Source organism: Pholis gunnellus (assembly GCF_910591455.1).
Source record: "Pholis gunnellus genome assembly, chromosome: 1".
Classification (NCBI taxonomy): domain Eukaryota; kingdom Metazoa; phylum Chordata; class Actinopteri; order Perciformes; family Pholidae; genus Pholis; species Pholis gunnellus.
Window position 1 is genome coordinate 25246638 of NC_136528.1, and position 27970 is coordinate 25274607.

A 27970-nucleotide genomic window follows, 5' to 3' on the forward strand; every position below is an offset into this window, starting at 1 on the left:
CCCAATGCAAATGTATGCAAGCTGATGCTCTCGCTCTCTCATACTGCCAGAACACACAGTGCAGGCGACAAAGCCAGGCTGCATATTATTGTGTCTGGAGGTGCCCGGTTTGTGTGGCAGGTAAGTGAGGCCGAGGCAAATGAGAAGCAAACTGGGAGCAGCTCACATTGCGGGAATACATAAGTAGGCAAAGCCGAAACCAAACTAAATGCAGATACCTGTGGCAAGTAAAGAAGTTAAAATCCATTTTGATCATTTCCTCCAGGAAAAGCCCTCCCCCTTCCTTCCCCTGTCTCTCATTGCTGTGCCCTTCAGCATAATGTGGACGTGCAGCCTCTCTGGGGCTTTTTAGGGAATTGATGGATAATCAGATGATTACACAGAAAATCTCCATTGAGGACAATCCTCCCTGACAAACAAAGAGAAAGCTCTTTCGTTAATAAATAGGCTGAGAGACAGACAGGGTGAGAGAGTGTGTGAAAGAGAGAGAGAGAGAGTAAGTAAATCCTGTCCTGGGTTGGCAGCACAATACCAAATCTCTATCACATATTAATTTCATCCCAACAATCTGCGTGTATGCGTGTGAGCGTGTGTGTGCGCGTGTGTGTGTCGTACATTGCCAGAAACATCACTTCTTGAGGATGTCACTGCGTTTGCCTTTAGCTTCATCTAAATGTGAGCGTATCTAAATACATTTCAAGCTCCAGGCATATTTGTATAAGCCTTTCTGACAAAATTGGGCTGAAGTTTATTCTCATGATTTTCTTATTTCCCCAACTTCTTTTCTGAATTAAAAAAAGTTTGCAGTGAAACACAACTCGACACACGAGCAAGTCCAAGCTGTCAATCTAAGAGAGTACAAAATGGAACACACGAGAGGTTTAGGACACTGAAACAAACATGTACCGTACGTTTAAGAGGCAGCAATTACTGCTGTGTGTGTAATGTGATTTGGCTATTGTCGGCTGGACTCTGCAATTATACCCCATTCTTCCTTACAAGACTGCCAAGGCTCCAATTAGTTTCATGGTATCTAAATTTTTGATTGAATTGCTGTCAGGATTCTGATTCGGCCCCAGCGGTAAGGTTTTGTTTAGGATTTCTCTAGATTCTGCTGCGCTCATTTCACCCTCTACCTTTCACAAGCCTTCCACGATGCCGTCTGCTGAGACACCTCCCCAGAGTCCCCACAGCATGATGCTGCCACCAACATGCTTCATACTGGGGAAAGGCTTATGTGCGGATGTTACATGCAAATACTGCATAAATAATAGCAGACCATGGGGTAAGCGTTTATACATTGAAAGGCGATGCACGTCACTCCTTCTCACTCACACACAGCATATTATAGAAAAATATTAAAACGCAAAACAGCGGATTGAAAGTGAACAAAACAAACTGACTACAGCTTGGATATTTTGTCGTTTCAACATGAATTATTGATACAGGTAGAAGCACCTTCTCCGGCTATGGTGTCTGCCAATAACTGCAGACACAGAGCCAAGTCTCAAGTCTACATCTGCAGACCATTCACATTGATCTGTTCACATTACCAAGCCTTCCTAATATAAACACAACCCACACAACACTGGCCTACTGGGAGAATTCTTTCTGGCTTTAACCCTGTTTCTGGTATTTTCAGATAACCACAGCATGACGGAGGGTGAGCTACAGCACAAACTACTGGATTAACCAAACAGTACGTAACCCCATCACCCCCATCCTGTTCATTTAATTTCAACTGGACATGACCCTTCATTTGGAGGAGCCCAGCGCCGTAAAACTTCAGGCGCTCTGTGGCAAACGGTGACAATTGAGGGACGTCCAGACGAGAGTGAATGGAAAATGGAGAGGTTTGCATTCTGTTTCAGCCAAGAGAGGCATTGGGTTTGGCTTGGTAGTACGCCCACAGCAACACTTTGGCCTGGATGGGGCGCGGTGGTTCTCTGCTTGCACCCTAACGTCTCCAGGAGTTCTATGGTGGCTGGCATAGTCATGTTAGCTGTAGATGGTGGTGCAGGGCTGGGATTGCCAAGCTCAACTGCTCTGCCAGCCTTGGCTTTGGCATGGGAACATGGGTCTGGAGGCTGCACTGCTGAACAAGTTTATGGCATCAGCGGTGCTCCAAAGGGGAACGGGAACAAACTGAAAAACAACCTGCAGTTGGAACCAGATGCTCTGGCATAAGGTAAACATTGCTATGTCTGAACCTGCTTGGTAAATAAAGTTATCACTCTACCTACATCACACCTGAGGGCCACAGCAATGGGAAGGGTTTGAAAATAACTTTTTTTGACATATATAGACAAAGTTAATATCAATACAGGATGTAATGAGTAAATGATTTATCCAGCGCAGGGAAAGATCAAAAGTAGACTTACTACATGTTTTTGATAAGAAAATACAAAATTTTCAACGCAAAGGCAGATGTCTGTTCACAACCCAACATACTCTTATCAGCAATAAACCTATTGCTCAGAAAGCCAGGGAGCTTCTTCTCAGGAACAGGTGATAAACATTTGCATGTAGTAATAGAGTGAGCTGTGTTGGATGGAAAGTGTGTTTTTATAACAACGAATGGGGCTGCATTGCTACCAGTGAGACATAAAATGATAACCAGGAAGTCACGTTTGAGTGACAGATAGGACTTCCCACCTCTGTAAAGTCATCACAGTGACAATTATTTTACCTTTTGTTGCAACAATTACAGGGTAAACAGCAGAAACACGTTGTTGCACATTACAAAGTAATGTATACCAGTACATCAGGAAGGTGCGCTTGAATGTGTTTGATTGGACACCACAGCATCTTGCTGGATGACTTCCCATTGACGTCAACAATTTTATTTTTTTTCCAAACACGGCTAATTTTGGTCAGAACTTGGCTTGAAACATTTCTGAGACCGTTTATTTATAAGTACCTTCTTAAAATGTCCTAACTTGGTATGTTAATGCTCTTCTCCACTAATTGTGACTAGCATATTTATAAACTCAATGGATCAGGGGGAAAAAAGAAGGGATAATTAGGGTAGAGTTGTTAAGCTTAACCATTTGCAGAAGCCAGCAGATTGTTTTTCTTTAGGCGAATGATTCTCCACGCAGCATTTGGCTGCATTTTTTTTATGACAACCTAGCAGCTGAACATCAAACATTTTGCTTGTTGTTTAGTTCAAGATTTGTGTTTGTCAACGTGCAATGTGAAACCTTAATGTGAGGGTATGAACAGCAATTGTGAAAAACACATTTTTCTGCGATATTCAACCATCTCCCGTATTGGACTGTGTCATAAAGCTCCGCTCACTCAAGAAGAGTAACTCACTGGGTGAATTGTGGTTACAGAGGCTGTCCTTCAACCAACTGACCTCGGGTTAAAGGCCATTTAAAACAATCATCTATCCTAGTCAAGTGTCTTGTCATAATACATTGCAGCCCTAAAATCCTGATGACTGCTGTCCTTGGCCAGCCCTGTCCTGTGACCTCACAAGACAGGGTCAAGCAAGAGGTGAACATCTATACTTGGATCAATGACCAATCAATAATAATAATAATATCACCTTTTAAATTCAGAGGTTGAAATGGCCACACGTCAAGAACCTTGCCATGGGTCTCCACAAATCAAGGGAAAGCAACACAATGTGAACGTTGCCTTAATATGACACAATAACACGACCCAGAGTGAGTTACAATGCTGTTCATGACTGGGAAACTACATTTGAGACATTAAATCGGTCAGAACTAATAAAAGTCAAGAGTGTAATTCTGACATGGACTGAGACTCATATTTAAAATGTTGTATTTATTTCCAGCATTACCTAAATAATCTAAATGAGCACAAATGCTTTCTGTTTGGCTGAGGGATTACATTCTTCTAGAGATGAATACTGAATTGTGAGAAAATAGGTGTCTCCTCTAATCCATTAAAATGGGACTTATGTTTCCTGTTAAATCCTTGGTAAATGGGAGTTATTGTCTTGGAATGATTTCTCGCACCATTTGATTTGACCCCAGATTGCTTGAGCACACAGACGGACTGAACAGGTCTCTACCTGCGCTGACTTCCAGCAACCTCCTCTTCTTCTGCTGTCTCTCCTGCTTTTCACGCTCAGCCTTCTCCTTTGCCGCCCGTGCTCTCCTCTGTTTCTCCTCCGTCTCCCTCTGCCTCAGGTTTTCCTTCAGTGCTTGTTGTGGGAGGAAGGGGGGGGGGGGGTGAGAGAAAGACAAAGAAAGACAAAACCAGACAGATTGCTAAGTGGGGTTAATTACAGCAGTGTGACGCCTGTCAAAAGGCAGAGGCAGCTGTCAACCACCAAAGACATCTTTATCCTACAGCATTATGTCAGATGAGGCTTCTAAGGTGGATTGCCAGCTTGGTCTTACCAGCCAGACACAAAAAGAAAAAAATAAACAGTTGACACCGGAGATCCATAGAGATCGAGTGATGGAACAATGACGTAAAGACGCGAGTAGAGGCTGCAGCAAGTCTATTCTTTCTAATTTTGACTCTTTCCTAACTTGACCCGCCAGATGGTGTGTTACCCAGAACCATCTGAGAAGCCGTCATTGGGAACTGCTTGGAAAAGGGCGGGCACTTTTAAAAATGCTTGGCGGCTGCTTGGATGAGCCATCTGTCAATCAAACTCTTGCCGTAGTCAGCTTGGAGAAGAGCAAAAACATTGGTACCATCAAGAAAAGCCTTCGGCACGGTTCTTCGTCTTCTCTCAATGAAGAAATACTCTCCAGTTCTTATAGAACTGATAATATTGCAGCATCTAAGCTAACCACGCCAGCAGCTTCTCAGGACGCTGATTGGCCGGTGTACTGGCTTCCCGGTCAAAATAGTATGTGTTAGGGTCAGTAGGACAGCGTCAGCATCACCTGGCGGCCACCGAGTGAGCTTTTTCCAGTCAGTTAACAGCAGGTGAGCTCAGCAGCAATGCTAACAGCGAAACGATTCAGGCTGCACAGCAGACGAGCTGAACAACGCTCACAGGTACTTCTGTGTGGGAAGATGTTGACGTCTCCCACACTAATTGGAGGTCAACTCTAAACAAAATTCACACTTAAAACCACCTGATTTTACAGAATGTGACAGATTTTATGTAAATTACAAGAATAACTTTCCTGTACTAATATACTTGAGTTACTCAACAACAAACCTGGAATTTAATTAGGAAAACTAAGTGTTTAGAGACATACAGGTACTGGTTCTAAAAACGTTCTGATTATTGATTGCACGTACTGTATTGCACTTGTACATATGTATAAATCATATTTGTTAATGCTGATGCCTCTTTAGCATTCTATTCTTCTGATTTGAATGGCTACACACACACCTACACACACACACACACACACACACACACACACACACACACACACACACACACACACACACACACACACACACACACACACACACACACACACACACACACACACACGTACAGTACATCAACCACTGTGGGTACAGCCTCTATAATCCCTGTGGCAAAGAGTTGTTAAACTCAAAATAGTGTCAATAGCTCAATAATGCCACAGCCAAGAGACAGACTGCATATGATTTAATAGAGTGCTAGCACGATCGCCATCCTGATCAATAGCCAGTCACTTAAAGAAAGGGAGTCTGGGCTTTCATCAAACACCCAACTCCTCCTCCTCCTCGTCCTCGTCTCGCCTCCTCTTGCGTTATTCACACAGCCCGGCTTGACAGGCAGGTCAGTGGAAGAATAGCAATGCCGGACCAACATGAACAGATGCACACACTACGAAAAACGTGAAGTACATTGACAACCACACAATAAAGAGGGGCAGTCACTTATTGAGGCCCACTGACAGCCTCTTATTAAGTCTGCATACAAGTGACCATTGCTGGAGATTATATGGTCAACTTGAATTCAAAACAAATCAGTGTAGCAAAACAAATCAGCAACTTCAATAAACTCTAATGCTAAAATGATTACTCGTAGGTGTGTACCAATAACAGTATACAATAATCTCAGAACCCTGTGTTCTCTATGGTCGAGTAAAGCTGCATATGTTGTATCCTATCCAATAGATCAGGGGTCACTAATAGGCGGACCGCGGTCCGGATACGGACCCAGACGCTGTCTTATCCGGACCCGGACGTATAACTGATGCATCAGCAGTCCAGGAAACACACCGACCAATTGCATGCGTTGTAAATCACCTCACGTGACGCTACTCAGCCAATCGAATATGGGTACATTCCAAGTCTCTTAATTGCATCCCCGTTTCCCTCACTTGCGTCCTTTCCTTGCGTCTTCCTTGCGAAACAAGGAAATATGTTTTAAAAGGCATGAGACGTCCTTTCCTCAGCTGTGTCACGTGAAGCGACGTCTGTTTCTGATGACGTCGGCTGCTGATCACAACTGGATCGGCTGTCAGTCAGCTTTAACAGCTGGAGAGACTTTTGAGAAGTTTGTGTCTGTTCACCATGGTTCAGGTTAAACTTCAAACTTATCAAACCCGACAATCAGCCTCACGTGAGACTGAATGAAATGATAATAAATGATGTAAAAAGTGTTTTGTCTCTCTGACTTTAGTTGTTTTCATAATAAAAAGTTATTGAGGGAAATCATGGAAAAACAAATCTTTCTAATAAATGAAGAAAGATGTTTGTGGTCCTTTTGTTGTTCAGTCTACAATGAACATATTTAAACCAGACGGTGAATCAGAAAACTAATCAAATGTAAAGCTCAAGTTTAATCTCTGATCTGTCTTCACTCTGGTATTAAACTCCAGTGATATTTTAAAAAAATCTGATGAATCCGATAAGCTGCAGCGTCCAATCACATAACTGATGAACAAAGAGGGGGCGTGTCAGCCGTTAAAACACTATCTGGAAGTGCGATCTTCAGAGCAGCAATAAGAGCTTTGGGACGGCCGTCAATATGGCGGAGCAGAACAACTTCCGGTTCAAGCGAGGAGATGACAAATAAGAGACTTGGGATGTACCCCATGTGTATTCCAAAATGCATCTTGAGTCAAGTGCAATTTACACACAGACAGGGGAGAGACGGGGACAGAGAGAGAGCAGTGGGAAAAGTAATTGAGTCGGAGAAGCAATTTTACATGGCATGCTCGAAAAAGAGAAAAGCGGAGCTATTAACAGAAAATGGACGGACTCTTATTTGTTCATTCTTCCTGCTGGCGCTACAAAACCACTCTGTCATATGTCATATGTTCAGATATCGTGGCCATTATTAAATGCGCCAATGTGAAACGCCACTATGAGACCAAACATACATCTTTAGACCAAACACTCCAGTCTGAACTGAGGGCAAGATGTTGAGATGTGTAGAGATCGTTTATTATAAAGTTGACTGAGACCGTTATGATGTGAAATGGATTAAACAAAAGAGAAGAAAAAAAGTTAACTCCAGCCACTCTTTCATTTTTCTAAAATCAAGCACTTTCTTTTAAGATGCAAGTTTTTCAAAAGTTCTCTTTTGTGTATTTTATTTTTAGATGGAGCCCTTATTTTACTTGAAATGAGAGAACATCTATTTATTTATTTCTATGTATTATTTATAATCCATCCAGTTAAATTAAACTGAGAATAATAATTGTTAAAATATAATTGACATGTACTTTCTTTATTTGCTTTGACAGTTGTTGACTACACAGATACGTTGTTACGACTAGGCTTCTTGAATATATATATATATCTATATATATGGCACTAAATAGCGTAAGTTAGATATTATTGTAATGTTCCGGACCTTTGCACGAGGAGATTTTCTGGACCTTTTGGTGTTTTAATTGAATACCCCTGCAATAGAGGCTCCACGTGCGCATACCGTGACCTTGATCTTTCACTGAAGAACTGTTTATGTTTGTTTTTTTATGACTACAACGACCACAGTGGGATTCCAGCTTGTTGGAGGCTTTGCAGGCATATAACTCAAACAACAATTATTGAAACCTACTCGCATGAAAAGACAATAGCCGCTAACGACACTGATCAGTACCATTCAGCAGGTTTAGAGAAATTCAGCAGAAGAGAGAGTGCTGAAGAGGAGAAGCTGAAAACCAAATGACTGATACACATGGAAGCTGTTCAGAGCTCTATTTCTAAATGAAGCCAACTCCTCCACTAAATGAACTTTCATTTAATGTAATGAAACTGTCAGGTGCCTGTGGCAACTACTGACTCACAAATGACTATATTCTTAATGGGCATCCAATCTGGTAAATTACGGGTGGAGAGAAAGAAAAGGAAAGGACAAGAGCACCGACACATAATACATTTCCAATAAGGAACAATTAAGTGATCCCAGGTTAGTATTCAGCTGTGATGGCTGCCTAATGTGAACTTAGTCAAAACTCTGACACTCCTTCTCCTCTTTACTATCAAGTGGCTCTCTCATTGAAAAGTCAAGATCAATTGCTAAAAGAGAATGAAAACATTCTTGCACTAGAACAACAACAGAAAAAGCTGTCACTACCCTCAACCCAAACAGTTCCCTACAGACAGCGAGCCAGTCAGCGGGTGAAATCAGTGTTGTTTACCTCACGGATTGGACCGTTCATTACTTAAATGTATCAAGATGCCCAACAAACCTGTGATGCAATTGACATGGTTGCTATGACATTAACAATTGTAATCAAATAACAATAGGGACCATCTTATTGAGACGGATAGGTTTCAGTAATTTCATTAAACAGGTATAATGTTGACCGTGTTCACAGTCTTAGTTTAGTGTGGTAGCAGGTTAGCAAAGGTTAGGAACTCAAACTTATGATAATTCATCCCGGGAGGAACATGAACGCCTGTACCAACATTTCCTATCAATCAATGCTAGAATTGCGGAGGTATTCAATGAAGACCAAAAATGTCCACCTACTGGTGGCACTTGAGGGAAAGTAACCACCAAAGTCATCAGGATGCATCATCTGGGAATCATGAATGTCAATCAAGTTGAGATATTTCTCTCAATAAGTGAAAACTTTGAACTGCTATGCAAGAGTGAAGGCGGAGCATCGCCATAGTCATTAGCATTGTACCTGTAGCAGTGTTATATATCTGGAACAAGTTTCATAATGCCATGACATTCCTAATGCCATGGCTGGAAAGAGATGGCAGGTGGTTTCAGTACCATGGCTATGCAGATCTACAGAGGTCTGTGGAGGCAAACTCTTACTTAAACCTGGACAGTTTGCTGCTGCCAGCAGCCGGGAAAACAATGATGAGTCAATAACGGGTCAATACAACAAGTGGGCCTGCTTAAGGGGATCACCTTTAAAAGTGAGGATCACTCTCACACTGCACACAGACGATAGCACAGGAAAAAGAACAGCTGAAGAACATTACAAAACATCCTTGTTAAGACAACAAAATAAAATGGATATGATCACAGCCAGCACACAATGGCCTGCTGTCCTCTTAAATCACAGAACCAATTAGCAATCTTAGAACAATAGAATTAAAGGAGTCTGTGTGGACATTAAACGGACTGCAGTGACATACAAATTTAATTTTGAGCACATGCAAGGCAGGGTTCATTTGTTTGTAAAAAAAAAAAATGAATTCAATATTGAAAGCAAGAATAATCTAACGAGTGGAAAATAATAAAAACTGAAGGAACTTTGTAGTTTCAGGGTCTTCACTATCTCTCAAAATCAAAGTGATGAAGAGTCATGTGATTTTTGCCTTATGACAAAGCATTCATTGTTACTGTAATGTAGAGCTGAGAGAGAGAGAGAGAGCGAAAGAGAGAGCGAGAGAGAGAGCGAGAGAACCCGCTCTCTGAGGAAATTGCCCTCCACTCTCCTTCATCACTGCAGGTCTGCTTCCCCCTCCTCCTCTCCTGGATGTCCGCCATTAGACACGCTCAATTGGATTCCTGTCAGATGTGCGGCCTCGCCCTGGGTCTCCTTCCTACGGGTGACTGAGCATATTGTATGTGTGTGTACGTGTGTGGGTGTGTGTGTGTGTGTGTGAGAAAAAGCAGCCTTCCCTGTAAAAGAAAAAAAAGAAAAGAAAACGCAGACACAAAATGACAGATGCAAACAAACGCGCGCGCGCGCGCACACACACACACACACACACACACACACACACACACACACACACACACACACACACACACACACACACACACACACACACACACACACACACACACACAATATGCAGGCAACGCGGCCACAGTTCAAGGCTCACACAGATTTGAGCGAGAGGTCACGGCGCTGAGATTTACTGTATGCCTACGTTCATTGACCTAGCCTTGGCTCCTCACAAGTTACGTCCGTGTGATGTTTCCATCTGAACAAATTGTTGACCTACCGGAGGGAAATAAATAGCTACCGTGGGAGTTCCGACCATATAATGCCGGTCTTTATAACACTTGGCTTGTTCACCTTTCACCGGCAGAGTCATTAACCGATATGTTTGGTCAGAACATAAACGCTACAGCAGAACTCAAGCCTCAACCGTGGAGCTAAAATGAAAAGGATCACAGCTGCAATATGAAACATATTGTGTGACAATAGCGCATGTCGGCATCAGACAAATGGAACATATTGAGGTTTGTATCTTTTACCTCTGGGTCTGATTCATATCACAGCTAGGGATGAACAGGAATGTGGCTATTAAAGTGAGGAAATAATCACACAAAAGAGAGGCCCTGGTACCAGAGTTTCTTCCAGCATGTGAAGGCTGTGTAGATACTGAGGTTACTTTAGTCTCAGGTTAGATGCCACATACAGTAGCCAGCATATCAGGATAGGTGGCAACTAGATGTGCTAGGATGTGAATTTGATCATAAAAAGGAAGAGGGCAGTGCTAATCAAATATTATTGCATGTGTAACTTTAAGTGAAGGTGTTAATGTGGAAGCTGGACACTGTTAATGGGGTGTGACCTTGTTAGCAGTTGGCTTAAACATGGGTCCCAGATCAGACAGGGATATTCTTCAAGATATTGTACACACTATATGTACTTGTAATGCTTCACAGCTAGTATTTGTATCAAGTTTCTACCAATAACGCATATCTGGAAAGCCTAAAAAGAAATCTTCTCAGGAGTGATGGTCGTTAGTTTAGCGGTTGGGCATCTAAAAGGTTTACAAAAACACCGTTCCTGTGTATCTCAATAATGAGGCAGACCTGTTGAAAAAACGGTCAGACTTGTACATTGTGTACAGTACACATGAAATGTCTACATCAGATGCAAAATACACAAGTGTATCGACGAAGCTTTGGAGTACAAGAAAATCTAAGGTATAACTAATGACTGTGCAGGAACAAAAGGCAAAGAGGTGTGAAATCCATCTGTGCGTGTGAGGTAGATGTTAAGTTGGGGGTAGGGCGGGGACTTCAGTAGGCTAATTAGCTACTATTATCTGTCGCACCCAGTGGCCTGTGCCACTAATCCTGCTGATTAAACACAGTGGGTCTCCACAGCTCCACAGCAGCGCCACACTGATAAGGCCACAGAGCTCAGCGACGACATAAATGTCGGGGTGAGGCTGGACTACACAGGACTGCCACTGTTCTGCCTTGCTTCATACCACAGGACGTTGATGTGAGGTTGGCAAAAAGAGAAGTTGAGGTTATGTCTTGATGCGGCCGAAAAAATCGAAAGGAGTAAAAGTTTGAAAAACGACTTGATAATGCCGTTTGAGGTTTGCCTCAAATACCTCCTTGTAATGCAAAACATATCAAGGCGCTGCCAAATCCACTGAAAACCAACTCAAACAAGCCTCGGCCACCGAATGTCAACCTTTTCAGTGATGAGTTTAACGGTGCGGTATACTCACGGTGAACATGGCACGGAAGTTGCTGAGATCAGTGAACAGCTCCTCCACAGAGGTCTTCTTGGGATCAACGGCAAAGTACTCGAGCATGTTGCGATACAGCGTCTCCATGTTGCTGTGCATTATCACCAGCTTGCCGTACTGCTCCCTGGCAACCTTGCTGAAGCTGTGAGGGCCCTTGTCAAGGTCTCTGACACATCCATCACATGACAGGTGTTATTTACATGCACTTAGTATACCTCTCCCATATCCGACAGCAGCACAGGAAGTGTGGAAAAAGAAAAAAAAAAACTTAAATGCATTCACATTAGTCGCCGTAAGGATTTGAGGCTAGAAAATTGTCAGTGGTGAACTGTGGTGTTGGCTTTAGGAGCTCTGAGACGGTCTGTCAGGTTACTACTACAGCGAGTTCACTGCTCTGAGCCCTGTGCAGCCTACAGCATCTGTGACTCGTGGCTGGCTGCCGGCAATGCGAGTTGGTTTATTTGACGAGCAAAATATTAAATGCAAATATATGAACAGAAATCCCAAAAAAAAGGAGACCAAAATTGGGCAGATTTCAAACTGTTTTAACTTCAATGCTCTCTGCCACTACTATTTCAAAGCCCATCCAATCAGATCACAATTTACTGAAAAGCTTTCATCATTTATGTTTTTGCACTTATTTCACAGTCGATGTAAACACGGCAGAAAATAAAGTATATGTGTCACTGGTCCTGTGCCAAATGTGGCAGCCAGCACAGTCTAAGTCTGCGTATGCTTCTTAGGCAGACTCACCCCGAACATTTGCTTTTTTTTTCTCCCCCACTGTGTGGAGCAATTACATGTTCTTGCACCTCAAATTATCCCAAGAATAGTGTCAAGACCTGGTCCTCACACACATGGCTATATCCTACAACACACACAGAGATCTACTGCAGCAAAAAATAACTCATTTTAAGACTGACAGTAAACTGACTAGCATGGCAGGGCATCAAAAGGTCCTCCTGGGTAAACCTGGGAAAGCGTTGGGCAGCTCTGCTATGTTGGTACTTGTGTGGATGAGGACACAGAGGTTACGGTTGTGTCAACAGACGCCGGAGAGGTGTCAGTGCCGGAGCAAAGAGAGTGGGAACTGGAGAGCACTAATACACATCCTTCCTACAGCCAGGGCATAATGTTAAGACACCACACACACACACACACTATAATTGCTCTATGTAGGAATAGCACGCATTGGATTTGCTCTTCAAAAAATATCTTCATACATATATATTATTCGTTATTTTGAGTTTTATTTTCTAAAGGCCTATCCAGAGCTTTTCCCATAGTGACACAGTTTGGTAAAAATCAAAGCATTTGATGCATGACAGAATAAAATCTGGGTTGGAATCAGTTTGAATCTGCTTCTTTCAAAAAGTCTGGGTAACTTTCTGTACAAATCAATGTGTCCTTCACCAACAGTCTTCCTAATGACCCCAACAACCTTGTCTCATGGCAGATAAGAAGCAAAAGCGTCTGTGTGTGTGGTATCACAATTATGTAGGCAGCCTCTCTGGCTCCTATTGCGCCCCTTCATTACGGCTCAATTGATGGACCTATTTGACGTCTGGCCTCAGTTGAATCAGGCTGTGGCTGGGACTACCTATTCACAGCTGGGTAAATGATGCTCAATAGGCACTGCTCCCAGATTGACTTGTCAGTAATATCCTTCCCAACCAGGAGCTGCTGGAAAGAGGCATGAGGAAAAGCCTGAGCAGGTGATGGAAAGCCAGAGAGGGAGAAAAGAATAAATAGCCGAGAGCCGTGGTTGATAGTAGTATCGTGGGGCGCAAAATATTTCTCCACCTCCTTCTGTTCCCGCTCTCCTAAAGTCGTCCCCTATTCCGGAGAAATCAGTGGTCCACTGCAGCTCATTCTCGAGAATTTCTGTTCAATCTTGCTTTCTTACTGATCCTTTACTCTTTTCTCACTCCATCTATTCCATCATACTTTCCTCTCCCATTCTTCATTTGCTCATTCTCCTATGTTTTTGTTCTCCTGTTCTCATATGCCACCTTCCCAAGCTCAGCTCAGAAGAGTAACACTTGACCAGTACCACTAACTGTATACTCAAGTGGACGCATTAAGTGATAACGGGATTTTCAATGTCACCAATGTGACACACCGGGTTTCTCACGTTTAGCTGGGGACTGTAGATTTTGTTCGTTGGAATAATGACTGTATCCAGCATACTTCAGCTGCAGGTGAAGCCGTATCATCTTTAAAGATGCTTCTTCAGGATGAGCAGCGGAACTTCAAGAATAAAAGAGCTAATCTCTTTGCCTTTGATCTCATACTTTTGGATATCTTATGACCTGCATGGATGGAAATCTTCAAAGATTTGACTGGGTAATGCTCGGTAATGGTCGGTACTCTCTAATGTGGGATGATAGGAAAACGGTTCACTTTAAGCTTGATTATCCAAACACGGCTTGCCAAAATTGAATAGCAGACACAGTTATAGTTATCGGTGAATAAAGTAATCGGGTTCACGATGAGTTTGAAACATTGCCGTTTTGTTTTTTATAAAAAGCATTCTGTGCAACAAATTAATTCCAAATGAAACTGCAAAAATGATATACAATGCTTGTAATGAAATAAAAATACTTAAGGGAATAATGTAGTCAAGTTAATTCAAAGGTGCACAAAAGCAACACACCTATGTTGTAGGTGCAGGAAGTGAATGTTATCAAGGCTACCAATAAAACTGTATTGGTTCTGCTGTCAACAAAAGTTGACTACAGGTTTCCGTTGAATGCTTTGGGGGGGGAGGGGGGGGGGGGGGTTCAAGTTCCAAAAATATGAGCTCGGCATCGAGTGTGAGGTTGTCATATGGATGGCCTCGGGGTAAATGTGACATCTGAGCAGCCTAAGCTGCTACATTTGGATCAAACATAAGACCCGACGAGCGTGTGCGTGGAGCAGACTTTTGGTCTCTATGGCTTGAAATTAGAGCCTCGACGCTCAGGTGTTTTCATTTTTATTAGAGGCTTACCGTTAGATTCCTGATTTCATTTTCACATTCGATGGAGTTTTTGATCGGAGTTGCTAAAATGAGACTTTTTTTTGCACGGCACCTAGAATTGCAAATCAAGGTTGCGAAAGACAGCGCTGTCAAATCCATTCTCAGTGAACCTTTCCGTGTTGCACTCAAGTTCTCTCCTAACTACTGCAGCACAAGCCATTAGTGCCTCAGCCCCAAGGCTATCGATCAAAACTACATGAAGGAGGCTCGGTACAGGGTGTATTATTGAACACACACCTGGTCTGAGACGCGCCTGTCAACCTGATCCACTGGAACTACCTCAATGTACAGTGAATAACTAACACTGCTGCCAGACAAATATGGACAGCCGTCAATAAGTGGAGCTGAAGAGGGCAGAGAAAGAATAAAGGGAACTTGCATATTTATGCGTTTATGTGAATTACTGCTTTTGTTTAATTATCATAAACTGACAATTGAATCAAACAAATTAAACTTGTTCTGTCTCCAGGAACAAACAGCACTGACGTTGTGAAAGGGAAAGAGAGTGACAGAAAGACGTAGGAGGCACTGTCCCGATTCTGCCTCTCCTCCTCTTCATTGTGAGGTTGCCGTCAGTGTAAAGTACCCTTCAAAAAAGAGAGCTGAGAGGGGTACTGGTACTAAAACCTGATTATGGAATGGGACGCCACTCATGACTGGTACACATCATCGACAGTAGAAAAAAGAAAGTGGAGTGTATATAGGACTGAGGGTGGGAGGACTATCCTTGTCTCCCATTTCATTTGCGCTTCAACGGCATATTTTAGCAGGCGGATCCAAATGAGTTTTCTGTAAAAAAGGAGATGAACATTTTCATTTGGGGGAAGAGGGGTAGAGTCACTTTTAAAAAGTTTAGTACAAAATGTCTTGGAGGAAGTCGAGTTTGAAGGCGATGGCAACTAGAGGAGCACAGCCTGAGAATTTCATTATGTAAAAGATAACGGTAATGTGTTCAACTGAGCCAAAGACGTCAGAGTTCTTTCCCTCATACCACTAGTTTAGTTTTGAGGTGTGGATGTATTTTCTTTTTAATTATTCATATGCATAAAATTGTTATCAATACGACCTTTAACACATGAAAACTTGCCCTGCAGCCGATGCAGCGGCACAGTGTTAAATTAAAACATACCAGTTAGGGGCATTATTGAAAATCGTGCGAGTGAGCGCACGCGTGTGCAAAGGATATAGCCATTTTAGTGAAGAACATGTCGTTGGGGTCATCGGGGGAGGAGAAAGTCTCCAGGTCTCTCTCCAGCTGCAGCAGCTGCCTCTCCATCTGCCTGAGGCTCTTTTCCAGATTCTCTGCAGACACTGATGCACGCCCACATACATCAACACACACACACACACACACACACACACACACACACACACACACACACACACACACACACACACACACACACACACACACACACACACACACACACACACACACACACACACACACACACACACACACACACACCATGTGCCAAGGAAATGTGAAGAAGAAAAAAGCAGAGAGTACAACTTAATTACAGGTACAATCAAATGCATTATTATTTTGAGGCTCTAAAGGAAAAACAACGTGCACAAAAGAAAAACAAGGGGAAAAAAAGAGCGAGGCGCCGGTTCAGCAGCAAAGCATGGTTATTGTGAGTTCACACTGTGCCAGGAACACCATGGGAATAAACAATGACTGGGGAAAAAATAAACTTCAAGTGAAGGCACGTTCAATACACTGCTTTGTATTATTCCGTATGCCTCTTATATGTATGTCGTAAACAATTAAATCCACACCAGAATGCAATGCAATGTAGTGAATGTAAATGCCCGTTTCAGGAACACAAATAGAGTCACGGATGGACCGCCCTTCGCCCTTCGCACTTCGCCTTTGGTCCTGTCAACAGGTGCATGGATCATGCAGGTGGGAGAGCAGGGGAACACTGAGCCTAACTTTCTGTTAAGTTGGTCACGGCTGACACTTTAAGCTAGTCACTGAATATAGCATATGGCTTAAATTACCCTGATTAGACCCTGCTTGACAAAAAGGCATAAGCTGCTTATTTTTAAGTAGTTTCAAATGTCCCTTGATCCTAATACATGCTTTACGAAAAAGGAGGGGGGAAAGAGAGGAGAGAGAGAGAGAGAGAGAACTTCAATGTAGCTAAGCTTCTCACTGAATTCATAGCATAAAACCCTTTTACTGGTGGGGAACAAACTGCCTTGGATTCACAAAATGTTGATTAAATGAGTCTGCAGCAGCTGAAACTGTACACTTTCTCTTTGAGAAAAAGGAAAGGAGCCTGAGTCTTGCAACAGCAGGTGAGGGTGAGCACTTCAATGTACATAGCACACAGTCACTCAGCAAGCTGAGAGCAAAAGGCGGGTAGCACTTTCCATCAACACATGAATGAGAGAAAAGACCGAACCCACTGCACTAACAAAGAATCTTTCACATAATCACGAGAGTACATCTACTCCGTCTGTACCTGACAAATACTCACAGTAGTCCTTTCTATTCATTGCATGCTTTACTTTGTACTCAAAGTTCTATTTTTAAATTTCACATTTTTCTGCTCCTCATTGCAACCATTGAACGCTGTCCCCACTGCTATATCATAAGAAATCAAAATTATCAATATTAATTCAGCTCTGAACGGTTGAAACGCCGTAATAATCTGTATGTGTAGAGCCGGCCAACAGTTTAAGTTAGTCATCTGTGTTTGTGCCGTTAACCGGGACATATATGGTTTTTTATATAGTTTGTTAATCGGACTAAATGTTCAAAATACGAGAAAACGATCCGCATCTATGCTACACTCATAATAAACTATACATCTTTGACTACATAGTCAATGATTGCCATACATCTGACCAATGCCCAATATGATTAGTGTGATGGATCAAATTGTTTACTAAAATACATTTTAGTAAAAAATCAGAAACAGACAATTCATTTCCATTTCAATAATTGTCTCGGTTTTTTTTTTTTGTGAAAGTCTTCTGCATTACCAAGCAACCAAAATGTGCTGAATGAGGTGTGGGCAGCGTGCAGAAGTGAAAGGAGGCCAGATGGGCGGTCTGTTAATAGAAACGATTAAAGCCCAGTGTTGCTGACTGAGAAAAGAGCAAGGGAAGGCGAGACAGAGAGCTCAACAGAAAGAGATCTCCTCTTCTTGGCTTCTCAATCCAAGTTGCAAGCTTTTTGTTTAATGAGGCTCCCCCAGGTGGAGAGGCATGTGACCAAGAAAAGACATGCAGGTGTGTCCAAAACCTGAGAATAAGTGATGAAGGACATTAAAAAGACATTCTTTGATTCCACTTTTATATCGGTGCATCGTGCATGGTCCCACAGCCAATCAGGTGCTGAGAAATAGCTCATGTTTGAAGAGGAGAGATGGGATTGTGTTGATGCGGCGGTGAATGGAGCCTCCGCTGCATACGAGTGGAGTAAAACGTCCATTTCTTTTTTTTAAATGAGTATACAGTCAGGTTTGTCACAGTCATTTGGTACTGATTGGTGTCCTCCGTATTGAGGACTTTTTATTCATTTTATTTTTATTTGGGGTTTGCAGTGTCCAAGTGTTGGGCACGTATTCAGTTCTGTTACGCGTTATTGCTAAAGGGGTAATAGATTATATGTATCTCACCGGTGAGAGTTAGTCTGAGAGGTGCAAGACTAATTATATTTCATTTATATTCTCTTTTTGTATTGAATAATCACTGAGGAAAAGAACATATTATACTGTTAATCAGAGACATTTTGTTTTATTTATATTGTTTCATTAGGATAATAGAATACATCTTTTACTGGCTTTATTGTAGCTTAGAGCCCGTGTTTATGATTTGATAGTGGTGATTCTCCAGAGTAGGGGCGATCTATTCCGACTAGAGCTGCAACAACGAATTGATAAAAATCGATAAAAATCGATTATTAAAAGAGTTGGCAACGAATTTCATTATCGATTCGTTGTGTCGCACGATTATTACGCCACTCAATAAGTCGCAGAGATGTTTTAGTGTTCACAGCAGGCTCGGTCGCCTGAATACCGCAGCTAGGAATAATGGAATAGGACTCCGGTTCTATTTTGTGGGTTTTTCTCTGAACTGGAGCCATGATTAAGAGGGACGGCCGGAGGAAACCTCACCCGGACCGGACACGGAGAGGATTGACAGATTGATGCTCTTTCTGGATTCTGTGGGTGGTGGTGCATGACCGTTCTTAGTTGGTGGAGCGATTTGTCTGGTTAATTCCGATAACGAACGAGACTCCGGCATGCTAACTAGTTACGCGGCCCCGTGCGGTCGGCGTCCAGCTTCTTAGAGGGACAAGTGGCGTTCAGCCACACGAGATTGAGTAATAACAGGTCTGTGATGCTCTTAGATGTCCGGGGCTGCACGCGCGCCACACTGAGTGGATCAGCGCGTGTCTACCCTTCACTGAGAGGCGTGGGTAACCCGCTGAACCCCACTCCTGATATTAGTCCATTTATTTTTTTAATTATTACTTTAACAGCTCAGGGATGTTTGAGCAACCTGTTTGTGCACTTTCTGAAGATGTTTTGCTCCGTGAATTTGCACTGTCAGTTCTGTTTTTGAATAAAGGTTGTTTGTTTTTTTCGGTTCATCGATTAATCGAACAAATAATCGACAGATTAATCGATTATTAAAATAATCGTTAGTTGCAGCCCTAATTCCGACAACTGTTGGGTTCGGGGTGTTATTGCACATTCATTACTGAATCGTGCTGAGGGGAGCCGGGACCAGATCCTTGGTCCCCTACTACACACGTACAGCTCTACCTGTTACACAGGTGACAACATGCTTCAGGTGAAAATCTGCCTGGGACTGATCAGGAGTGTAACAGCTGGAATGTTTTGTTTAACAGATTTGAAAACAGATGTGTCAGTATAAACACACATCTGTCACGGACAACTTAGGAATTGAGGAAAAAAATTGCTCTGTGGCACGGTGACAAGCAGAGACAAAACATAAAAGGGTGTTTCCAGGTCTTCTTTGTTCCGTCTGGCCACCCGGCTCCTGCTTTCTCTCTCTGCGTCGTAAAGCATGAGTGATGGTATTAGCAGTGGGGCCTGAATGCCTCTGTGGTCTGGAGGGGTTGCAGACAGATACAGGATGTTCAAGATTCTAGAAGAAGAAGAAGAATTGGAATATTTGTAGAGGTCAAACCCCCCCACATTGACATCCTTTTATCACCCTGCCAACCTGCTGTGCTATACACAACCGTGCTCGCAAACAGTCCCACCACACACGGAGCTCCACTATGCATCATCCTTTGATGTATGGAAATTAAGAGACTGGAAAAAAATGCAGATCTGCCTCCTGAGGCCAAAGCCTGACAGGTGTGACTAGACTGATGGTGCCAGAGGCTGGGAACTGGGGGCTCATAATGCAAGAAATCCCGGCGCACACTCTCCCCATGCTGAGCGCCTACTACAGTACGTACATACTAAAAGAGCATGAAGGTCACCGCATTGCAAGTTGCAGTGCGCTTTCAACCCGAGGCTCATCACTCAGGCCACATGTGGCAAAACGGAGCTCGAGCCGCATATTAAAGCAACACCTCAATATCGTTGAATCCTCCTTGATGACTCCTCGGGGCCACCAGCCTCGAAACAGAAGCTGAACCTAAATAGCTCACCCGCGTTTGTGAAACAAAATGTATGCAGACAGGTCTGTTTAGCATTGCGCGCAGCTTTCCAAGTAAATTCTGCTGCCGAGAGGTAATATTTAAAAGATCTACGAGCTGCAGGGTAGCCTGATTGAGCACATTAATATGTCTCCGTGTTTGTCTGATTTCGACATCAAGCTCGGCACCGAGCACCGGCGCAAACAAAACGCCCTAATTGCCCAAACCTGCTGCTGTGTGTCGCACGTGTATGTCTGTGTGTGTGTGTGTGTGTGTGTGTGTGTGTGTGTGTGTGTGTGTGTGTGTGTGTGTGTGTGTGTGTCTGTGTGTGTGTGTGTGTGTGTCGCAAAAGGAAATAGGAACGGGAGAGAAAAGGGGGAACAAGATTGAGAGACCAAAAAAAAACAGACAAATAAGAGAAGAAATGCTGACGGATCGACACAGAGAGATATTGACAGACATAAACAGAAACATGGAACATAAGAGGGAGAAGCAGCACACAAGGGATGCTTCCCCGTGTCAGGGGAAATAATGACTGTAGTGCTGAAAAGAAGAGAGAGGGGCAGAAAGAAGCAGACAGACACAAAGGGGAGATGTGACTGACAAAGGTGGGGGAACGAAGGCAGCATCACACACACACACACACACACACACACACACACACACACACACACACACACACACACACAGTCAAAAGACGGCGGCTTTTTGCAAACTAGAAGCGCAAATCATTACTGCTGCCTCTATCCAAACCTTGTTCCGTGCTCAAGTAAGCTCTTTGGTATGCGTCTATGAATGCAACACAGCCTTTTAGTGTGTCTTCAGGCCTCCCGAACGGCTGTCAGGCCCGATGACAAAGAAGCCACTCAAGAGCATGGTTTGCAAAAAAAACGAAATGCAATTTGTGTGTCTGAATACTAGATACGGGGAGATGAGACACTTAGTGCATGCATGTCATAATGGTACCGACATGTGGAGAGGAAGACAGCGACGGGGGAAAGAACACTACATCTCTATGGATGCATATACTGAGCTCGAGGCCCACGAGGTGAGGAGGTGGACAAAGCTTGAAGAGAGATCCAAGGACTGTGCTTTCCATTGATCTCGCCCTTGTGCTTATGAGCCTCGGCCAAGGGCTGGTAGCCACGCAGCACAGTCGGAGAAAAAAAAAAATGAAACCCTCGACTCAGGAGCATTGTTATCCGCAGATTGCTAAAGCCCGGACAAAACCTGGAGGGGTCCTTATGAGCAAGAGTCCAAACAATGAAGGCACACATTTCATCCTTACTCTGTTTTCTCCTCCTCGTCCCCTTTCCTTCATTCCCTGCTGCGAGTGGAGCAGTGGGTAAAAGTGCCTTTCGAGCAACAAGACGCATGCTGTGACAGTTGCACCTATGGTAAGGCCGCAGACTAGCGCTCACTACTGAACAAAGAGCATGGCCGAGTCTCCTCTGACCGCCCAGTCTGTCCCTGCTGCCCTGTGACCTTTACCATACTCTGCATCCACCGGACAAAACTCACAGCAGTGTGTCATCGTTGTGTGTGTGTGTGTGTGTGTGTGTGTGTGTGTGTGTGTGTGTGTGTGTGTGTGTGCGCGCGCGTTTGTGTGCACACCCACGCGTCAAATCAAAAAAGATCGATTTGCGTCAAGGCAACACGGGATCTTAAACTACATTCAAACAGGCGATTGCTCTTCATCTGAGCAGTCGACGCGACCTGAAGTATTCTCTTGAAAAATGAAGCCATAACTCTTGTAAACGTGCTCCAGCAAAAAGATGAATGCGAGCATCAAAGAGCCGTGCAGATGAGCAGAGTGTAACATAGATCAAACGCTAAACTGGGAAAGTCCAATGCATGTTTTCGGAATCAACAAGCATCTAATCCCAGAATAATCCCCAGGGAGGTACAGAAGTAGAAAGGTAAGGGTAAAGCTCAGAGTAGAACAACGGGAGAGAGAAGAAGGATGCTCCATTTCTGTCTGGGTAAGAACGCTGACTGTTTATGCATTAAGCTCTGTGAACCACATCTCTGATAACTGCTCAAATACTGTCACAACAAGCAAATATGAAAAACGAATTCTAATTGTTTAAAATGTGTGTTACTAGAATATAATGTTTTCTCCTCGTCATGCTGGACGTTACCACTGCGCAGTGATCTCGAGCCCAGTCTCTCAGGTAAACCTCAAGGGGTTATAGTTAACTGGTTTGATATGACGCAATGTTAACATGCGATATACCAGTAGTTTGTATAACTGGACAGCCCACACAGCTCATTATTTTTTCCATTTGGCTCACCTTTCCCATCCTTAAACACTGCAATTGTCCACATCACCACTATTGTTTAATGTCAGGCGATACCGCTGAATGGCCGCCATCAAACGAGAAGCCGAAGCGGCCTTTCTAAATATCTAAAATATGATTCCGTTTTTAAACAGCATGCTCGCGGTTGCCTAAACAACATGTTGAACAGAAGACAACATAAGCGACAGGCTTATGTCTGTATGTCTATTGTTTGCTCAAAGAATCGGCCAACGGCTTTATTATTAATTTAGCCTTTATAAGACAAAGCTCTGCGGGTAAACATCGCCAGGGTTGTTGATTTGACAGGCAGTGGGATAAAAGTCCAGTGCACTGGGTGAACTTGAGTTGAAAGCAGCATTAACCAAAATAACAGCAATAATCACGCCGGGATTCCCCCCCAGAAAAAGTAGGAGGTAGCTGCGGTGTTAAAATGAGCAAGAAGCAGCGCGGTTGTTGCCTGGTAATTAGAGTAGTAATCCTTGCACGGTTAAAGAGAGTCACAATAAAAGATGCGTAGTACCTTGGTGCAGCAAATCTGACCTAGGAAATATACCAAAACCGTTCGTGCATGTGTGTGCATGTTGGTGCGTATGGGTAATAATCAACATTACCTCTGCTAGATCGGTCCACATGCTCCAGGTCTTCAACAAACTTGATCACATCTGGAAATTCCTCCTCACATACTTGCGCCAGGAAATGGAGTAACGTGGTCTTTTGGTCCGCTGACTTAGTGTCCTTTAGCTGTAGTAAAAGATACACACACACACACACACACACACACACACACACACAACGTTACACACAAAGACCTATGGTAGTAAAAAGATGCTTTTCATTTGAGTTCCTTCAGTCTTACGTCATTTGCCAATAGATTATAAAGACCGGGCAATAAAAAAAAAAAAAGCTCTGATTGGGGACAGGCTGATTGCATATTTGGCACTACGTAGTACCTTGGACTACCATTGTCATTGAAAATGTCCCAGGCTAACCCGTAACCGTATAGGTAGAGGAGAGGTGTGTCGTGTCTGGGTTTGATCGACGGCAGCTGGCAGGCTGCCAGAGCGCCGGTGGGAACAAGACACCAAGTAAACAACGCAGACAGCGTGTTGATGTTGGTATTGAAGAGCAAGGACTCTACCGGCCTCTACCTGGACCGAAGTGACATTTGCAGGTACGTTTTCACGCAGTTTAATGTTCTGCAGCTGAGCGGTCAAATAGATATAGATGTGCAGGAGATAGATTAGATAAGGTAGGAGACTGTCAAAGGAAAGATAATGTGGATTGCTGTTCAACGTTTGTGGCTCTTGTGCCGTGTAGCATGCTGCTATCAAGCTCAGTGTAACCGTCTGCTCTGCCCATGATAGAACACTGACGTCACTGCTTTATGCAAGATTTCATTGGCTGTGTCGAAAATGTTAACGCCGCCTTACCGGAACAGTGTTCCATCAAATTAATGCAAAACTTGGGGCGCAATCATGAAAGCAAAAAAATATATTTGATTTCGGATTTTATTTTTTAACTAAAAAGGAGAACATGGGACAAGTGATTTACTATATCTATGATGTAGCAGAGGGGGTACAAACAAGTAATCAGAAGAAACAAGCTATGTTGTGTTCTATAACCGACAGGATGTTGTGTGTGCTTCCTTCAGTATTTTCGGTAGCTCTATGCTTGTTGACAATGCTACAGATGATTTCACGTCTTGTACTCATGCAGCAGACTCCTGTTCACAACGTGATGACCCCTCCTGCGCTTTGTGCCTCTCTCGCTCTCTCTCTCTCTCTCTCTCTCTCCACCACACGCAACAATTTTTCACTTTTCCTGATAAATTTCCATCATCACTTCTCTTACAGTCTAATTCTAAGATGTCTTTCAGTGTCCCCGCCAAACATCCCTCCCGTGGAGTGCGTGGCTGTGTATCTCTCTAGGTGATCTATTGGTAGACAGCAGCATACTCAGCCCTGCTGGGTTTAATCATGTTTGTATTATCTCCTCTAATCAAACATTCTCATCTCCCTTTTCATTTCTGTTTTGCCAATTTTTATTTTCATCAAAAGCTTCAAGTGCTCGCTCACAAAAGGTCCCTCTCTGAATTTAGATGGATGGTAATGATTGTTGACAATGTAAGCATTTAGCTTTTTCCAGTTGGTCTGGGTGCAATATTCCTGTGCCGTGGAATTAAGTTGTCAAACTCTGGGGCAGACACAAAGGTGATGTCTTCCTCCGCATAGCCTGCCTCTGACATCGACGTACGCCTCAGTCGCGCAACGCACCGGCATGAAGATAAGCAAATAGACATGCGGCGTTACAAATGTGATGAACACAAAACATATTCCCTTCATAGACTTAAATTAATTGACAAATGATGAAGCTAATGAAAACCAATCCATCATAGAACGTATGAAATCCACGTTTGTGTACGCACATGCGCTGGTGTTCATGTGAGAATAAGCTCCCCGAGTCTAACGGGGCAGAAGGGTGGCAGTGATGAATGGCTGCGGTTGGTTGTTACTGTGGAAACTGCAGTGAGTGTGCCAACAGCTGTAATGTAACGACTGGATGAGCCTCTATACTTCAGGATTACACTCTGCTCACAGCACCACTATCAAACAGGGAAGCTTACTGTTCTGTCCTCGTGCCATTTAAAATCCAAAAAGTGTAGCTATTTGCTACATCGCTGACCCACAAGCATGGGTTGTCCTGCTGGGTGCAAAGACTTTCAAAGGGATGCTGGCCGTTGCCTTGGTTATCTATTCAGAGCAGGAGAATGAGAAGGAAGAACCCCCTGGGTTCTGCTGCTTTGATAGATGCCAGCTGATAGAGAGGAAAAGGCCGTCTTGTTGGGCTGATAGTGTACAATTAAATGAGTTTCAAACATAATGTCTAATCGAAGCCAAGGTGATATAAAAAAAAAAGAGAAGAAAAAAACACTAAGACGTATATACAAGAACAGATATGCACAAGAATGTTAACAAACAAATACCCAAAAAGAGAATGAGAAGAATCTGGCATGCTTCCTTCGCAAAAAAAACAAAACCTATCTGTTTTTTATGCTAACTTTATATTGCTGCTACTATAGTGCAACTACAAACACAGCTGTGAAAAAAGTTTTTTATTTTCTTAAACATGCACCACTCATGTTGAACTCCTACCACCGGAGGGATTCAGGGCTACACAGTTGTATGTGGACAGTTGACGGTACGGTCAGCGTTTCAACCCCCCCCCCCCCCCTCACCTTGCAGAGGGAACTGAGGTCGAAGCCGTATGACTGGGCGTTTCGAGAACCGGCGTTCATGTAATTGCCCAGCAGCAGCACCAGCTCCAGCAAGCGGCCGAAGGAACGGCTCTTCCTGACCTCATCGCAAGCGGCGTTTACAGCCAGGATGTCTGGACGCAGGTTGTTCACCTGCTCCTCGAACTGCAGACGGAAGAGGATGTGGCTGAGGCGAGAACGCAGTCGCTTCACACTGCTCATCTGGAAGAAGGGAACAGAGATGGGGGGGGGGGGGGGGGGGGGGGTGATGTTGAAAAAAGCAGGAACCAAGTGGGAGTAAAGGAACTTATGTCACAGAACATAGTCAAACTTAAAATAACTACAATCACACTTTTGGCACAGTCTCACATTCAGCCGATCAAATTTAAAGGACATTTATGCAACCGGCATGCTGGAAAGTGTTGCTAGGCAGTAGTAATAGATGCTGGCACTGATTTGATTTGGGACCCTGGTCTGGTAAGTTAATTGTGGAGTTAGTGTCCATATAGGGCAGGAGGCGGAGGGGGTGGAATATACAATAGGCTGCCTTGGATTACCACTCTCACACAATTAGAGGAAATTGGAAAATATTGCATTGGGCCCAGGGCCTGGCCACAACAGTGATTGTGTATGTGTGCGGGGCGGTGGGGAGGGGAGGGGCGCAGGTTCCAATTGTCTGTTTCACACAACAGCTGGCTATGCGGTTTGATGTCCTCCATCAAGGGTTTAATTATAGCTACTGTAATGTTATCAAATGACTATTTCAGTCGGTGAGCGAAAGAGCCTGCGTGTGTGTGTGTGTGTGTGTGTGTGTGCGCGTTTGTAAGAGAGGAAGCGCGGCACGAGAAGAATATGACAAAATTAAGAAGTAGCGAGGTTTTTAGGAACCATGGTGCTGAAATGGAGCCCAGAGATGGGATAAATTATGTGATATGGACATTGTAGGAGATAGAAAATAATCAGAGGAAGGAAGAAAGCTAGAGAGGGTCTTCAGAGGGAATGTGTTCAGCTGTTGTGTTGATTATGCTGCCTTCAGCAGTCCAATGGAAACGGGGGGGACGGGCTCTAACATAATAAAATTGACTGTAAAGAAGAAGCTACAGAATATATAGAACGTCTGGTGTATTGCAGAGTCAAAATACAATGAGGCGGTAGGATGGTGAGGAGGAAAAGACAGTCCTGTTGATAAGCTGGAGAGTTATCTCATGCTATCAAGAGTGAGTGTGAAAAGTGAAATTATGCACCGAAGAGACGGAAAAACAAATGAATGTGTTTAAATATTTGGGCAACTTGAAAAGCATGTCTCTGTGGCACGTCAAAACAATTTCAATCCTAGATGAAAGGCTTTAATTCAAAGTCGTGCCACTCATAAGGTCTGTGACGACAGTTGAGCCAGCAGGATGCGCATTAAACAGTGTGATTCCTTCGATTTTAGGGATTGAAATGAAGTTCGTAAGTCATCAACCAGAACTGACATGCGGCAATAACAGCTACTGTAATGCATAAAGTTGACTAGTGTAAAATAGATTAGGATATGCTTTAATCACATGAGGATGCATGGTTATAAAAAAAGGTCAAGGTTTTTTAATTTAGCTTTTTGACTTCACACAGAAATGTTCACGAAGAAAACATTTAACTTAGTCATTTGCAAACGAAGCTGCACAAAACGGCGACTACCTTTGCCTCGTGTCCAGTGGAAGAATTGCAGGAACGTCAACAATGCAATCAGATCTATTCCTACTAAACACTACTATGCTCAAGGTAAAGTTCAAATCCAGCATGAGCGTGGCGAACGACTGATAAATGCATGTGTTTGCACAATGGTAAATTAAAAATTCCCTTTGAACCTGAGCTTTTCTGATAGGTGAAAGCACACAGGCCTCCTTGGGCCCACGCAGGCACAGAAGCGAAACACTATTATATAAACAGGCTCTTCTTTGTTCTATGTCTCCCTGATG

At 43.4% G+C, this 27970-nt stretch overlaps 1 protein-coding gene across 1 annotated transcript in view; it reads right to left on the minus strand.

Moving 5' to 3' along the window:
- Positions 1–27970, minus strand: part of LOC306698626 (protein diaphanous homolog 3-like) — a 146876-nt gene that overhangs the window by 50833 nt on the left and 68073 nt on the right. Inside the window, exons 22-26 of the mRNA XM_079163020.1 lie at positions 25995–26234; positions 23371–23500; positions 15994–16135; positions 11778–11944; positions 4046–4177 (exon numbers count right to left, since the gene is read on the minus strand). Coding sequence (XP_079019146.1) covers positions 4046–4177; positions 11778–11944; positions 15994–16135; positions 23371–23500; positions 25995–26234 — 811 coding nt within the window. The remainder of the gene's footprint in view (positions 1–4045; positions 4178–11777; positions 11945–15993; positions 16136–23370; positions 23501–25994; positions 26235–27970) is intronic.